Here is a 13,911-nt window from a genome sequence, read left to right as displayed (position 1 = left end):
GACCCTAAGAAGAACTACTGTTCGAGCTCTTTTTTTTTTCTTCCAACGGTTACTTTCTTTTTTGTCGTTCCTTCACTTTCTGCGAAACTTCTAGTCGCCTGTCGCTCCTTGCACACCGTTCCTCCTTGTCCTGTCTCAGAACTGAAACAAGTCGCTTTCTAGCCTGGTAATCCATTCATTTTTCCAGAGTTTATATTTTTATTTTTCACTATGAAGACCTCAATCCTTACCTCGACCCTCGCTTTGGTCGCCTCTGTGATCGCTGTTGATGTCACTGAATACCTTTATGTTACCGTTGACGGTAATGGTAACACCATTGGTGCTGTCAGCTCCACCTTCACTCCAAGCACTTTGCTGACTGTGACGCGTAACAGCTCCGCCAACGGTACTGCTTCGTCTTTCTCCAAGGCCTCTACTTCTTCTGTACAATCGGTGGTGTTGATCACTTCATCCACTAACTACAACGTTCCAACTCCATCCTCCTCCAGCGCAGTTGAGTCTACCTCCTCTGCTGCCCCAACCACTTTGGCTCCATCCACAGTTGCTGAGCCAACTACTACCTCTTCTTCCTCTACTTCTGCTGCTGCCGCTACTTCAGCTAGCTCCAACCAAGGCTCTTCTCTGGGTGGTGATGGCAGCTTCCAACTGGCTATGTTGAACGCCCACAACTCCAAGAGAGCTTCGCACAATGCTCTGCCTTTGACTTGGGACTCTCAATTGGCTGCCTACGCCCAAGACTACGCTAACAAGTTTCAATGTGGTGGAAGCTTGGTCCACAGCGGTGGTCCATACGGTGAGAATTTGGCTATGGGATACTCCGATGCTGCTTCTGCCGTGGAGGCCTGGTACTCTGAGGGCGCCAACTACGACTACAGCTCCTGCTCTGTTTTCGATCACTTCACTCAAGTGATCTGGAAGTCTACCACCAAGCTTGGATGTGCTTACAAGGACTGCGATATGAAGTACATTATCTGTTCCTACGATCCTGCCGGTAACTTCGTAGGCCAAGGCCCACAAAACTTGTCTGCTTAAATCCAGCCGTCCCTTTTTACTTCGTCGCCACTTTTCCTTGAGTTTTTTGTTGAGTTCAATACAGGTTTTTTGATATCTTACAGTAGAGGTTACGATCCATAATTTTGTAAACGGTCTAGATTCACGTGTCTACTTCGAAAATTGGCCCTTGGTATTCTATAAATAGTGTTCGCGTACCTAGGGAAGAGGCTTTTGACAACATTTAAGCTACCTATCACGTCCAGATCAGGAAGGAACGGTTTTTGTACCGCGAATATACACACAAGAATTATGTCACAATAACAATGTGCCGCATGCAAAGAATCGCGACAATGTCGGGGAAACACTTGCCCATGCAGATCACATTCTGTTTGGACTGTGAGGCTTGGCAGCTAATAGGGGTCGATGATCGCCATTTGTATCGAAGATACTTTACAGGGAATAAAGAAATTCATATGGAATTTGCTAATTAAATTGCCGGTCCATTCAGCGGACATGTAGAAATATGCAAGGGCTGTGGTTTAACACAATAGAAAAGGTCCAGCGCCGTCTGTCCTAGACTAAAGCGCGTGGATGATAATCCATTATAATTCTTGTAGGTATTACAAGTCGGTGACGCAACCTTGGGAAGCATCGGAAACCAACTTGGAGTACTTGAACAAAGTACCTCTGGTGTACTTTGGAGCTGGAGCAGTCCAGAGCTTCTTACGCTCAGCCATGATTTCCTCGTCGACCAACAAGTCGATGATGTTGTTTTCGGCGTCAATGACAATCTCATCGCCATCCTTCACCAAGGCAATTGGACCACCGACAGCAGCTTCTGGGACGATGTGGCCGATCAAGAAACCGTGGGAACCACCGGAGAATCTACCATCGGTCAACAAAGCGACATCTTTACCCAAACCGTAACCCATCAAAGCAGAAGATGGCTTCAACATCTCAGGCATACCAGGGCCACCCTTTGGACCCTCGTATCTGATAACACACACAGTCTTTTCACCCTTCTTGATCTCACCCTTCTCCAAAGCCTCAATAAAGAGATCCTCGGCATCGAAAACACGAGCCTTACCCTTGAAGTAAGTACCTTCCTTACCGGTAATCTTAGCAACACAGGAGCCTGGAGCCAAAGAACCCTTAAGAATTTGCAAGTGACCACTTGGTTTCAATGGGTTAGACAATGGACGGACAATGTCTTGGCCCTCCTTCAAAGCAGGGAGCTTTTCCAAGTTCTCCTTGATAGTCTTACCAGTGACGGTGTATTGAGAGCCATCAATCAAGCCCTCAGCCATCAACATTTTCATGACGGCAGGAGTACCTCCAACGTATTGCAAGTCAGCCATGACATACTTACCGGAAGGTCTGAAGTCAGCCAACAATGGGGTGTTGTCGGAGAGTCTCTGGAAGTCATCGACAGTGATGGTGATGTCGACGGAAGAGGCAATAGCAATCATGTGCAACACAGCGTTGGTGGAACCACCAGTGGCGATGATGTAGGTGATGGCGTTCTCGAAAGCCTTCTTGGTCATAATGTCACGAGGCTTCAAGTCCAATTGCAACAAGTTCTTGATGGCCTCACCGACAGAGGCACACTCGTGAGCCTTCTCCTTAGAAACGGCTGGGGCCGAAGAAGAGAATGGGAGGGTCATACCCATGACCTCAGCAGCGGAAGCCATGGTGTTAGCAGTGTACATACCACCACAAGCACCGGGACCTGGGCAAGCGTGTTGCACAACGTCCACACGTTGCTCCTCGGTGATGGACTTGGACAAGAACTGACCGTAGGATTGGAAAGCACTGATGATGTCGATCTTCTCGGGGATCTCAGCGCTGGTGCCACATGTAGGCAGGCCAGGCAAAATGGTACCACCGTAGACCATGAGCGAAGGTCTGTTGTGTCTACCCATGGCCATGAGAACACCAGGCATGTTCTTGTCACAAGAAGGAATGGAGATGTTACCGTCGTACATTTGAGCCATGATCAAGGTCTCGAAGGAGTCGGCGATGATCTCACGCGATTGCAACGAATACTTCATACCCTCAGTTCCGTTGGTGATACCGTCCGAAACACCAATGGAGTTGAATTGCATACCCTTCAAGCCAGCCTTGTTGACCGACTCGGTACACTGGTCGTTCAAGTCCATCAAGTGCATGTTACATGGGTTACCAGACCACCACACAGATCCGACACCGATCTGTGCCTTGTTCATGTCATCAGCCTTGAAGCCAGTAGCGTAAAGCATGGCTTGCGATGCACCCTGGGATTTGTCCTGGGTGACAATTGAGGAGTACTTGTTCAACTTTTTCTGGAGAGTGGCCGCGGACGAGCAGAAGGTTCTGCTGGCGCCGGGACGCATGGCGAGGTTGCGAGAAAGCATGGAGTAGTTGGTGGAGGTAATTTTTCAGGTGTGCGACCGTTGTATGTGAGTAGTGAGTCAGGTGCGTACAGTGCGTGCATCGGTGCAGAGCATGGCCAATGGCACTGCTGAGATAGGTCAGAGGGAGAGGTTAGGAGTGTGAGGGGGGTAAATATTTTGTGAGGTTTCCAGATCTTGCCGAGGAATAAAGAATTTTTTGTTTTTGTGGTTTTTTTCTGTTTCTCGGTGTTAGTGTGATAGTTTGTATGTGATGTATGGTGGGTAGATGTGAATTGGGCTAAGGTGTATGGCTAGGTTAAAGAAGTAGGGTCTATGATGACTTCGTGAAATTGAGTAAAATTTTGTTTGAGTGAGTGAGCTGTGAAATGTTTTGCTCCAAAGAAATTTGCGGATGAGTGGTTCGGAAGAATCTTTTTTGTTGTGCTCTATTTGATCAACGTAGTGACTGAACGAGTCCGGATATGGCATACTATGGGTCAAGTTCTGTGAATTACATTTGGAAGTTCAAGCAAGGGCTCGGTTTTGGATACTTAAAGGGCGCTTTCACTTTGGAAATTCACGAGCATCGCATCTTTTAGGTGGCCTTGTGCTAGTTTAATTCAAGCATGCTTACTGTATGTACCGAAACAACTGTAAATTTCTCAAGCCAAATTCTTTCTATATTAAAAAAAATTTGAATCAAAAATGCCGGTTTGAATTTTAAACAAACGCGGCGCACTTTTTTATTGTTTTCGTACAAATCCCAAATTTCGCTCGCTATCCTCGATTCTTAAAAAACTACTGACTTTCCAAAACCCCATGTCGTTAAATGATTTCCCTCGATCAATCTTAATTCTATCCCTGATCTAAGCGATTTGCAACCGTTTTCCCTTATCGTCTATTTGGAGAAATGGTCTGCACTCAGCTTATCCTTACACAGGCCCGCCCAAAACGGCATAGTAATGGCAAAAGAAACGTGAGTGAAAGATTCTTCAATTGCGATACTCTTCTCCAGCAAACTCCATAGACATAAAATGGCCAGTGTATCTTCGGCTCTGTCGCTCAACGGTTCGGCCTTTGGAATATCCTTCAGGCTGTCTTTAGCATCAATACATTCTATCCACAGCATTATAGACGGATATGCATATTCTGAAGATTTGGGCTTTGAGGGCTTTGACGCCGCAAGCCTCATGTCTGACTCAAAAATGAGAGTTAATAAAAAGAGGTCCCTCGGCATGATCAATGAATCTCCGCCGTGTATAGTGGGAAGCAATTATGGATCTTCAAGAAGCTTGGATCCAAAGAAGTATCGCGAGAGCAATATATTAGAAGTGGATGCTGCTCAAAATTCGGCTGTGGCAATAGAAGGACCATCAAATGTGCTCGAGTCTGAGGTACCGGTCACTGTATCAGGAGCAGACCAGAATCAATGGTCAAATAATTTGAATACTCGCACGGCTGGCCGCATACGAGTGACAAAGGATCATTGGCGCAAGGAAAATCGTCTAGCTCTGCTGAATGTGTCGCCTCAGCTACTGCCTATTAATCAATCCCAGGAGCATCTCACATCAAGCGCCAGCCTGAACACAGAGCCTCTTGTGAGTTCCGAAATAGAGATCTTTGACCCAAAAGCAGGTATAGTCGAGGCACTGCTGTATACGGGTGTGTTGAATATAGAGCCGGAGACATCTGGAATTGATGACCAGAGGCTTGACCCTATCGCAGTTGCAGCAGCAGCAACAGAAGCAGCTCTCCGAATGGTGAGAATGGCTGAACTTGACCGTCAAAGAATCCTTCATTTTCTGAAGTCTCCACCCAGGGATGAGTATACCATAATCGATGAGGATATTCCACCATACCGTGCTCAACTACATCGATATCTTGACCTCATATCATATGATGAACGCTTCGCGCCGGTGTTGCGAGTCAATCGCTACTTAGTTCAGGATGATACTAGTTTAGAGGCTGCGATTAAAAAGTTTAGCAAGTTCAATTTGCTTCCGAAGGGGACAAACTTATGGGCGATTTCTCATGTTGATGATAACTACTACGAACATATGATCCCGGAGCTCATACCTCAAGAGAGCTATTATCAAAATGAGGTCAACGTTTAAATTCATTTCGAGCACATCCATATTTTTGACTGTTGATATGGAATCAAAAGGTTGTAGTGAAGTTTCAATACGGTCGTTGATTCTGTATTTTAGATTCACATTCATAAGGATTTATATTTTAATTTAGTTCAGGGTTTTCGAGATTCAGACATTCTTTCGATATACAGATCAAACCTTTTAATGTGTACATTTCTCAGCCGTATTGCTCAACTTTGTTTGTTCACTAGTACTGGAAGAGCATTGTCGTAGTGGCGATCGCCGTTGAATTGCGTTGATTATTACTGAAGTATAGAAAGCCATAACAAAGCAAGTTGTGCTAAATAAGGGTTTAAAAGAGATAAAAATTACCACATACTCCTTTCTCCTACTTTCAAGACTCTCATTTTGAGTAAATGAACAATGACATTTCTCACGGAATCCAAAGACTCGAGATCTAATATTCCACATACCAGAAACTCCAAACGCAATTAATAAACTATGAATATCCCGATCACCCCAACCCACCTTTTTTTTGCACCCACTCAAATGTTTTAGCTTACTATACCTCTACTCCCATTCATCCTCATTTCCCTATAGACACTCCACAGACCATCCTCCCACTGGTCTACCCATCGAATACCCACAAATGACCAGCCCCGAGGGATTCACCAAGGTCATCGAAGAAACCCGCCTGAACGCTACCGTAGATTCCAATCCCTATGGACCCAACCCTGCAGACTATCTCTCCAATGTCTCGAGTTTCCAACTAATCGAGCTGACATTGCGTGAAGGTGAACAGTTTGCCAATGCGTTTTTCTCCTTGGAGAAGAAGATCGAGATCGCACGCGCGCTTGACGATTTCGGGGTCGACTATATCGAGTTGACCTCTCCGGTAGCTTCGGAACAGTCTAGATATGACTGTGAAGCCATCTGTAAGTTGGGCTTGAAGGCCAAGATCTTGACCCATATCCGGTGCCATATGGACGACGCCAAGATTGCTGTTGAGACTGGTGTCGATGGTGTGGATGTTGTCATTGGCACGTCTCAGTTTTTGCGTGAATACTCTCATGGTAAAGATATGACGTACATTGCCAAAGCGGCCGTGGAAGTGATTGAGTTTGTGAAAAGCAAGGGTATCGAGATCCGTTTCTCGTCCGAAGACTCGTTCAGATCCGACTTGGTAGATCTCCTCAACATATACAAGACGGTCGACAAGATTGGCGTCAACAGGGTCGGTATCGCCGACACTGTGGGAGGCGCCAACCCTCGCCAGGTCTACGAGCTTGTACGTACCTTGAAATCGGTGGTGAATTGTGATATTGAATGTCACTTCCATAATGATACCGGCTGTGCCATTGCAAACGCCTATACAGCCTTGGAAGGTGGAGCCAAATTAATTGATGTTTCTGTGTTGGGCATTGGTGAGCGTAACGGAATTACGCCCTTGGGAGGATTGATGGCGCGTATGATCGCAGCTGATCGAGACTATGTTTTGAAAAAGTATAAGCTTCACAAGTTGCGTGACTTGGAGAACCTCGTGGCAGAGGCCGTCCAAGTGAATATTCCATTCAACAACCCAATTACAGGATTTTGTGCATTCACGCACAAGGCAGGTATTCATGCCAAGGCCATTTTGGCCAACCCATCTACATATGAGATCCTTTCGCCGGGCGATTTCGGTTTGACGAGGTACATTCACTTCGCCAACAGATTGACAGGTTGGAACGCCATCAAGAGCCGTGTGGACCAATTGAACTTACAGCTTACCGATGAGCAATGTAAAGAAGTGACTGAAAAGATTAAGAAGCTCGGAGATGTGAGACAGCTCAATATCGATGATGTGGACTCCATTATCAAAGACTACCACCAGGACGTTTCGATTCTCAGTTTAGACCCGGATGCTGTGGGTTTGTTTGACAAGTATGCGCCTGCCGAAAAGAAACAGAAGTTGTCTGGCGGTGCATACCTCTAGTTTTTTTGCGATATGTCTCTTGTTTAAGAAGCGTATCTAATAATGCATGAGTTGAGGGCCACAACTCGGGCGTCAACATTTGAATATCTAATAATATGAACGGAATTTTGGAAATCAATTACTTTTTCTCGATAGTCGTGAAATTGGAACCAATCGAGGTACTACATGAATACTAATTCTAGTGGGCAGAGCATACCCCTCCATGAGTACTTCATTCCACAATACATTCATCATAATGAATTGAGTCTTTGCTCCCTTCAATAAGTTCATCCCAATGAATCTTGCTACTTCATTTTACAATTTTCTCATGAGATTCTCTATAAATAAAATGTAGATATAGCCTGACTTATTGCGCCAGTGCCAACTTCAGCGAGCGAATGCAATTATAGTCCAGGAAAACCAGCTGTCCCCTAATTGTTTTCCTTTCAGTTACGCCGCAGGTGCAAGCGACATGTAATCGTACAAAATGAGCCCCAATGCTGCTGCACTAGACACTATACTCATGGAAGTGACAGCCATGATAGCCTTTCTTCTGGTTCCAGTTTTAACAGTGAGGCCCAACTTTTGCTCCTCGCGGAACATCACAATTCCAGTAAATATGTTGATGCACGACACAAAGACAAGAAACACCACCAAATTCCCATGTTCAGACATTGTGTATTGAGTTCTCTAACGCTATCCTGTTCAGTCGATGGGTGTGGAGGTACGGGTGTTGCAGTCGAACTAACGAGCTGAAGCCATTTATCGTAAATAGTAGGAAAGCAACAGTGGCAGTTGCTTGAACCTAGTGAGAGTGGTACGTTGTATCTTTAATATTAGGGATGACATCTCTCACTAAAAAGTGAAGACACGTGACCCTGGCATAGGGGCACTTTCATTAAGAATTCGGTTGTGTCTAGAAAAGCTTCTTTCGTTGAAGTATATCGAGGAAGCATTTTATTTTTAGAGAATTTGTCGCAAAACATCTTTCTCTAATCAGTTTGTTGTTTTGCATTATGTTTACGTCTTAAAAATGTGTGGGCCCTAAATGTGGTTGCAAATAAATATAAATTAGTAGAATCGAATAAGTCGCATGAGTCCGATCAATGCAAATACACCGCTATTGCGAAGAAGATGGCTTGAGAGGCCGTATGTCGTCATCCATCCCCTCCTCTTCGTCACTATCGATTCCGGCAACAGAGAACTTTCTTCTTTGGAAATCCTTGATATGCGCCTTGTTAAATGCGGCAGAAATCGCGCCGAAAGTAGACCTGTTGCTGACTGCGGGACGTTCGGCGCCAGCCTCGAGGTCTTGATGCGCAGAAGCTTGGTTGTAAGTTGAGGTTCTTCTCGAAAGCTTCCCTGCTGGCACCTTCGAGGGTGTGCTGGAGCCGACCTCCTCTGATGGTTCGTCGAGTTCCTTGTATCGGATATCAACTAGGCGGTCAATAGCATTTTCAACTCTACGAGTCATGTGATATGGCAATGGTGATTCTCTCGAAGCACGGAACAAGGTGACATTAGTTCGGTGTTCGTTCTCCACTCTGAAGAACATCCAGATAAAACGACGGAAAAGTTCGGCTAATGCAAGAAAGAAACTGGTCAGTGCCAGCTGTTGCAATTGACCTGGGATTGCAATGTAAACCACCCATGCGAACCTGAGACACACATCGTTGAGCATTGCGAAGTAATAGTAGATTGGACGCTCATAAAATAGCTCATCTCTCAACAAAAAATGCTTAGAGCCGGGCTGAAGTAAAGACCAATCCATGATTATGTCCCATGCAGTGGTGAAAGTGGAGTTGACAGATGCAAATGTAATAAATAAGGCACGGTAGTAATCGGTGTTGTGAATACGCCAGAGACTGAGAAAGCAGTAGTACAAACAGCCGGCAAGATATTTCGTCATGTTGGCTAAATGAGGGAACAGGTCACCAGTGTCCATGTAACGACGGAGGCATTGTAGAAAACGCCAGATTGAAGGGAGGGCTGAGAAAAAGCCCATTGACCGTGAATACCCCGACCCACAGTACTTTGTAGAATCTGGAATTACATCCAGACCTAGGTAATGCCTCCACTTGATTCCGTACAAACATATGAAGTAAGGGAGATTACTCAAACTGTAAGTCAAAGAGCACAAAATGTCACCCAAGTAGAAGTCGCGAAACTCAACGGGGTAAAAGCCTGACCAAAGAATCCGCCAAAGAGCTATCTGGAGCCACTTACGACTAGCAGGATATAATTGATTACCGGGCCAGAGAAACCCTATTAGAAAAACGGCCAAAAAGACCAAAGGCCAATCTTTGCCTGGAAACTTATCTGGCCAGAAGTTCAGCCAGCTAAACCAAGCACAGAATCCCAAAAACCCGAAGAGTGCCGATGGAAGGACAAGAAATTGACGATAGTCGAGAGCATTTGCGAGATTGAATTCGAAAATGAACTTGTAGTTGATTTTGAACTCAGTGTATGTGAAGAAATTGATTCCAACAAGAATCATTGCCAAGTTCATCATGAGGAACCCAGCCCAAAGCTGTCCAAGGTACTTTTGGTTGACCATGTGTTTGAAGTGGTATTTGTCAATGAAGATGTAAATTACGAGGGCAACAAGAGGAACTGAAAAGCCCAAAAAGATACCAGACACAAAGGTGGCACCATGGTACAGTCTTGGTTGCATGGCTAGCGTAGCACTTTTGAGTTTCTCCAAGCCGTGCTTCTTTGTATCACTCTGAGTACCATAGACCGAAAGGTAGAGGTCTTCAACGCGGCTCAGAATCTGCTCCAAAACGGAACTTGTTTGGAAATAAGAGTTGTCGACCTTTTTCATGAAGCTGGCAGAAATCGAAGATCCGCTTGCTTTGTCGAACTTCTTCGTGATTTTTCGAAGCGCAGTTCTGTTCATGGTTCTATATGAGCGCACCAACGCAACAGATCTGTAGTGCTCAATTAGTGCATCCTTCAAGACTTTCTTGGCGTAATAGTATGGAACTTCAAACAGCTTGTTTGCGACGAAGTCTCGCTTGCGAGACATACGGAATTGCTCGCTGGTGGAAGCAGCCATCTGAGTGCTAGAGGGCGCACTTTTGTCGAAACTATCTGCTGAATCACTTTCGACTTCACTATCATTAAAGGATTCACCATTTCTGATACGATTTTCCTGGTAGTTTGGATCAAAGCCTTCCTTTTTAGAAGCTGATCGAAGTACTACATCTCCAGATTGTGAATTATCCTTGGATCTAAAATTGTCAAGGAAAGTCATAGAGGGGAGTGAAGGAAGTTCGTGCTTCCAGATGCGATCGAGTAAGATTTTGGATGCAAATCGAGAAAGCTTGCTGTTGACTATTCCAGCGGTATCCTTTGCAACATGTGACGTTGAGTTCAGTTTCACACCTCTCAAAAGCTCGATCTTCTGCTCCTTCAATTGCGCAAACTGATCCTCCAATATGAGAAACCGATGGTATACATCACGCTCTTTGCTTTTGTAGAAATTGTTCACCATTGTTAATTCATCTTCGAGCCATTGCAGAAACTTGGCACCTTCTTCCGCCACATCTTCCTTGCGCAAACTACGCTGCCTGAACGTGGAGAATTGAAAAATCAGCAGCCGCCGTCCAAGACTACCCAGCCCATCTTCTCTTGGAGTTTGTGGTGTACCCTGGCTCTCTTGACCATGCTTCTTGTGATTCAAAATGAAGTAATCTGGCTGCTCGACCTCACTGATTGGTTCCAATAGCGGAGTCGTATCTACAACGTTTCCCCGCTCGAATTCCAGCTGGAGCAGGGTGTATTTTTTGATCAGCTTCTTTCCAGTCTTATAGTCTACATATTGGTTTTCCCATTCGGGGACGAGACCTTCACTCAAAGACTCGCCGAACTTCATGCTGGTATGCGAGTGGGTGTGATCTTACCTACTAGAGGTGGTTGAATAGCTGTTTTAAAGAATTATGTAGGTGTATGTGTATGAATATACGGAACAGGGGAATTAATTAGATAACACCCTGTATACAGACGCCTACAATGTTTCAGTTCCAAGACTTTTCGGGTAGGCAATTAATTAGGTGCGATGAGCATCGGAGACGGGGGAGGTTTTCTCGAATTGTAAATTAGTGGAGTATTGAAGTGTTTGCGGATTTCGAGCGAATGAAGTTTTTATTTATCTTTTTATCTTTCTTTGCTCTTTTGGTCGAATCACTGATTTGGATGCGGCTGATCGCAGCAATACATGACGGACATTGCGGGTCACAAACCCATTCTGAGACTAAAAAAGAACTTCTGAATTAAAGTGGCTTTTTCTTTGAGTAGTCACTATATACTCATATGCATATTGTAGATACATGGTGCACCGATCGAGAGTGCTTAGTGTCTAGATTACTCGTAGCGGACGAAAAGTGCGTCAATGAAATGTTGGTGTTTGATTCCTGGCGCCTTGGCTGCTTTAAATCCGTCCACGGCCTCTGCAACTGTCCAACCAAGACGCTCAACTAGATAGCAGCAAATGAGAAAGCCTGTGCGGTTGAAACCGTAGTGGCAGTGGACTGCAACTAGGGGCTTCTTTTCCTCGGTTGAGCTCAAGATATCGTCAATCAATTGTATAAATCTTCTAATGGCGCATCCATCAGGGACAACTTTCGAGACGGTGGCACACTTATAGTATTGAATGTGCTCGAACGACTTTGCCAGGTATGGCGGTATATCCGCCGAGATATCGACGATTGCAATTAGGGAACCTTTGACCAAATGTCCGTCCACCATCGCTTCAGAGCCTCCATAAAACTTTTTCTCAATGATTTGAGGGGAGTGTTCTGGATCTTCCTCTCGGAGTGTTTTTAAACCAAGAAGGGGAGCAATATCGGTGCCGCCTCTACGAGTAATATTGTACGAAACAGCCTGGGTTTTCTTCCATTTGAGCTCATTTTTCAAACCCCATTTATCGCCAGAAATATGGGCTTTGAGCCCAAGCACCCACGCAGGGCATAGGTGAAGACGCTTAGGGAGTTTCAGCTCCATGTGGTTAAGAATCATACCACTAATGAATTCTGGTTTGGCAAGGAGAAGTGAATGACCAGCATTCTTCACTTGCATCATGTTTACAACTTGTCTTTTTGTTGAATTGATGAGAAAATCATGAATTTCCTCAACGATGGAAATTGGCGTCACCTGATCTTCCAACCCGCCAATGAGAAGGATTTTCTCGTATGTATGGGAGTCAATCACATTGTCATTAAATTTAGTGAGGGCATCAAGCAACTCCGTGGTTTTTGCATGCTTGAAGCCACGAATGTAACGCAAGAGTACACGGGTATCGATGTCAAGATTCCACCGGAACTGTCTAAGCTTCATGTGGAGACTTGAATCTGCAGGAAGTTGTCTACTCACGCTTCGACTGTAAAGGCCCTCAAGTCTATCCCAAGTGCGAAATAAGTTGAAAAGAAATGGGAAATTGAAGATCCAGCGCATTAGGTTAAGAGTTTTGAAGAGCGACAAGCCTGGCCGATTTTCAGTATTAGTCAGCGAATTGTTTAATCGAGGCGGCGAGAGAAGAACCAAACCTTCAACCCTGTGTCGCTTTAGTCTATTTGCCAATTTGATCAGGAGATGTGTTCCCATAGAGTGTCCCACAAGAACAAAATTCTTCTCCAGTGGAACGTTCTGTTCGATAAATGCAGCAATGAGCAGTACAATGTTGTCTGTTTCGAAGTCCAGCCAAGCCATCGCCAGTATCGAAGTGGAAATTTTAGCCTGTTCTTCCTTTGTGAGACGATCATGTCCGTTCTTAAATTCCATACGAGAATCACCAAATCCAGGTAAATCCATGCTATAAATCTCCAGGCATTGCGAGAGTAAACCCATAAGAGGCTCGAACTGCGACATTTGGCCACCCAATCCATGGATGAATACCAAAACAGGCAGTTCTCTAATCTGAGCCACAATTTCATCGGATAACGGCTCTTCTTTTGCAAAGTTAATGAGTGGATGAGGAGCATGCATTGTATGAAGTGTGACAGATTGCACAGACATGTCTCTGATTCTAGAGGTTTTAATTGTGGTTACCTGAGAGTACTTTGCCACAAAGGCGCAATCGTTGCGTTCAGAGCCTACGACAAAATCTTCAAACTCATTGGGTCTGCCGAGAAGTGCACGAAGGAATTGGCCGGCTTTCCCCCAGAAAGTGTTGGTTTTGCGGCGTTGTTGGTCAGCCATGAAGCGCAAGTCGGACTCGGAGCGTTCATAGGCAGGGACGGTCGTTTTCGGTATTGGGGCATTCATAAGAGAAAGCTGGCGGGAAGAGGTCTATTTATATGCGAATATTTGTACAAAGGAGGGGTGGATGTGGGAATATCGAGCGGGGCACTTGTTCGTAAAGTAATATCGATATGGTGGATTACAGACAGGACCCGATAATTAGGGTAGATCAGTATCTCCGATATAATGGAGACGCGGACGTAACGAAGGATTGGGGAGGCAATCATTAAAGACTTTAGAGAAGATATATTTGAATTATTTG

General features: G+C 45.0%; 6 protein-coding genes across 6 annotated transcripts; 3 read left to right on the top strand and 3 right to left on the bottom strand.

Moving 5' to 3' along the window:
• Positions 1 to 210: 210 nt before the first annotated feature.
• PUMCH_000920 (uncharacterized protein) lies at positions 211 to 1,032 on the top strand (the record flags this gene model as incomplete). The annotated part of the gene is made up of 1 exon (XM_063019994.1): positions 211 to 1,032. The coding sequence occupies one exon, from the start codon at positions 211 to 213 to the stop codon at positions 1,030 to 1,032; it is 822 nt and encodes a 273-aa protein (XP_062876064.1).
• Positions 1,033 to 1,613: 581 nt separating this feature from the next.
• Positions 1,614 to 3,386, bottom strand: PUMCH_000919 (uncharacterized protein; the record flags this gene model as incomplete). Its single annotated transcript, XM_063019993.1, has 1 exon — positions 1,614 to 3,386. One exon carries the CDS (start codon positions 3,384 to 3,386, stop codon positions 1,614 to 1,616), a length of 1,773 nt encoding a protein of 590 aa, XP_062876063.1.
• A 1,013-nt stretch (positions 3,387 to 4,399) lies between these two features.
• Positions 4,400 to 5,479, top strand: PUMCH_000918 (uncharacterized protein; the record flags this gene model as incomplete). Its single annotated transcript, XM_063019992.1, has 1 exon — positions 4,400 to 5,479. One exon carries the CDS (start codon positions 4,400 to 4,402, stop codon positions 5,477 to 5,479), a length of 1,080 nt encoding a protein of 359 aa, XP_062876062.1.
• Positions 5,480 to 6,104: 625 nt separating this feature from the next.
• PUMCH_000917 (uncharacterized protein) lies at positions 6,105 to 7,430 on the top strand (the record flags this gene model as incomplete). The annotated part of the gene is made up of 1 exon (XM_063019991.1): positions 6,105 to 7,430. The coding sequence occupies one exon, from the start codon at positions 6,105 to 6,107 to the stop codon at positions 7,428 to 7,430; it is 1,326 nt and encodes a 441-aa protein (XP_062876061.1).
• A 1,099-nt stretch (positions 7,431 to 8,529) lies between these two features.
• PUMCH_000916 (uncharacterized protein) lies at positions 8,530 to 11,286 on the bottom strand (the record flags this gene model as incomplete). The annotated part of the gene is made up of 1 exon (XM_063019990.1): positions 8,530 to 11,286. One exon carries the CDS (start codon positions 11,284 to 11,286, stop codon positions 8,530 to 8,532), a length of 2,757 nt encoding a protein of 918 aa, XP_062876060.1.
• Positions 11,287 to 11,774: 488 nt separating this feature from the next.
• On the bottom strand, positions 11,775 to 13,673 carry PUMCH_000915 (uncharacterized protein; the record flags this gene model as incomplete). The annotated part of the gene is made up of 1 exon (XM_063019989.1): positions 11,775 to 13,673. One exon carries the CDS (start codon positions 13,671 to 13,673, stop codon positions 11,775 to 11,777), a length of 1,899 nt encoding a protein of 632 aa, XP_062876059.1.
• Positions 13,674 to 13,911: the final 238 nt, after the last annotated feature.

This window comes from Australozyma saopauloensis, chromosome 1 (genome assembly GCF_035610405.1).
Source record: "Australozyma saopauloensis chromosome 1, complete sequence".
Lineage (NCBI taxonomy): Eukaryota > Fungi > Ascomycota > Pichiomycetes > Serinales > Metschnikowiaceae > Australozyma > Australozyma saopauloensis.
The sequence above is the reverse complement of the archived record's forward strand: the minus strand, read 5'-3'. Positions and strand labels throughout refer to the sequence as shown.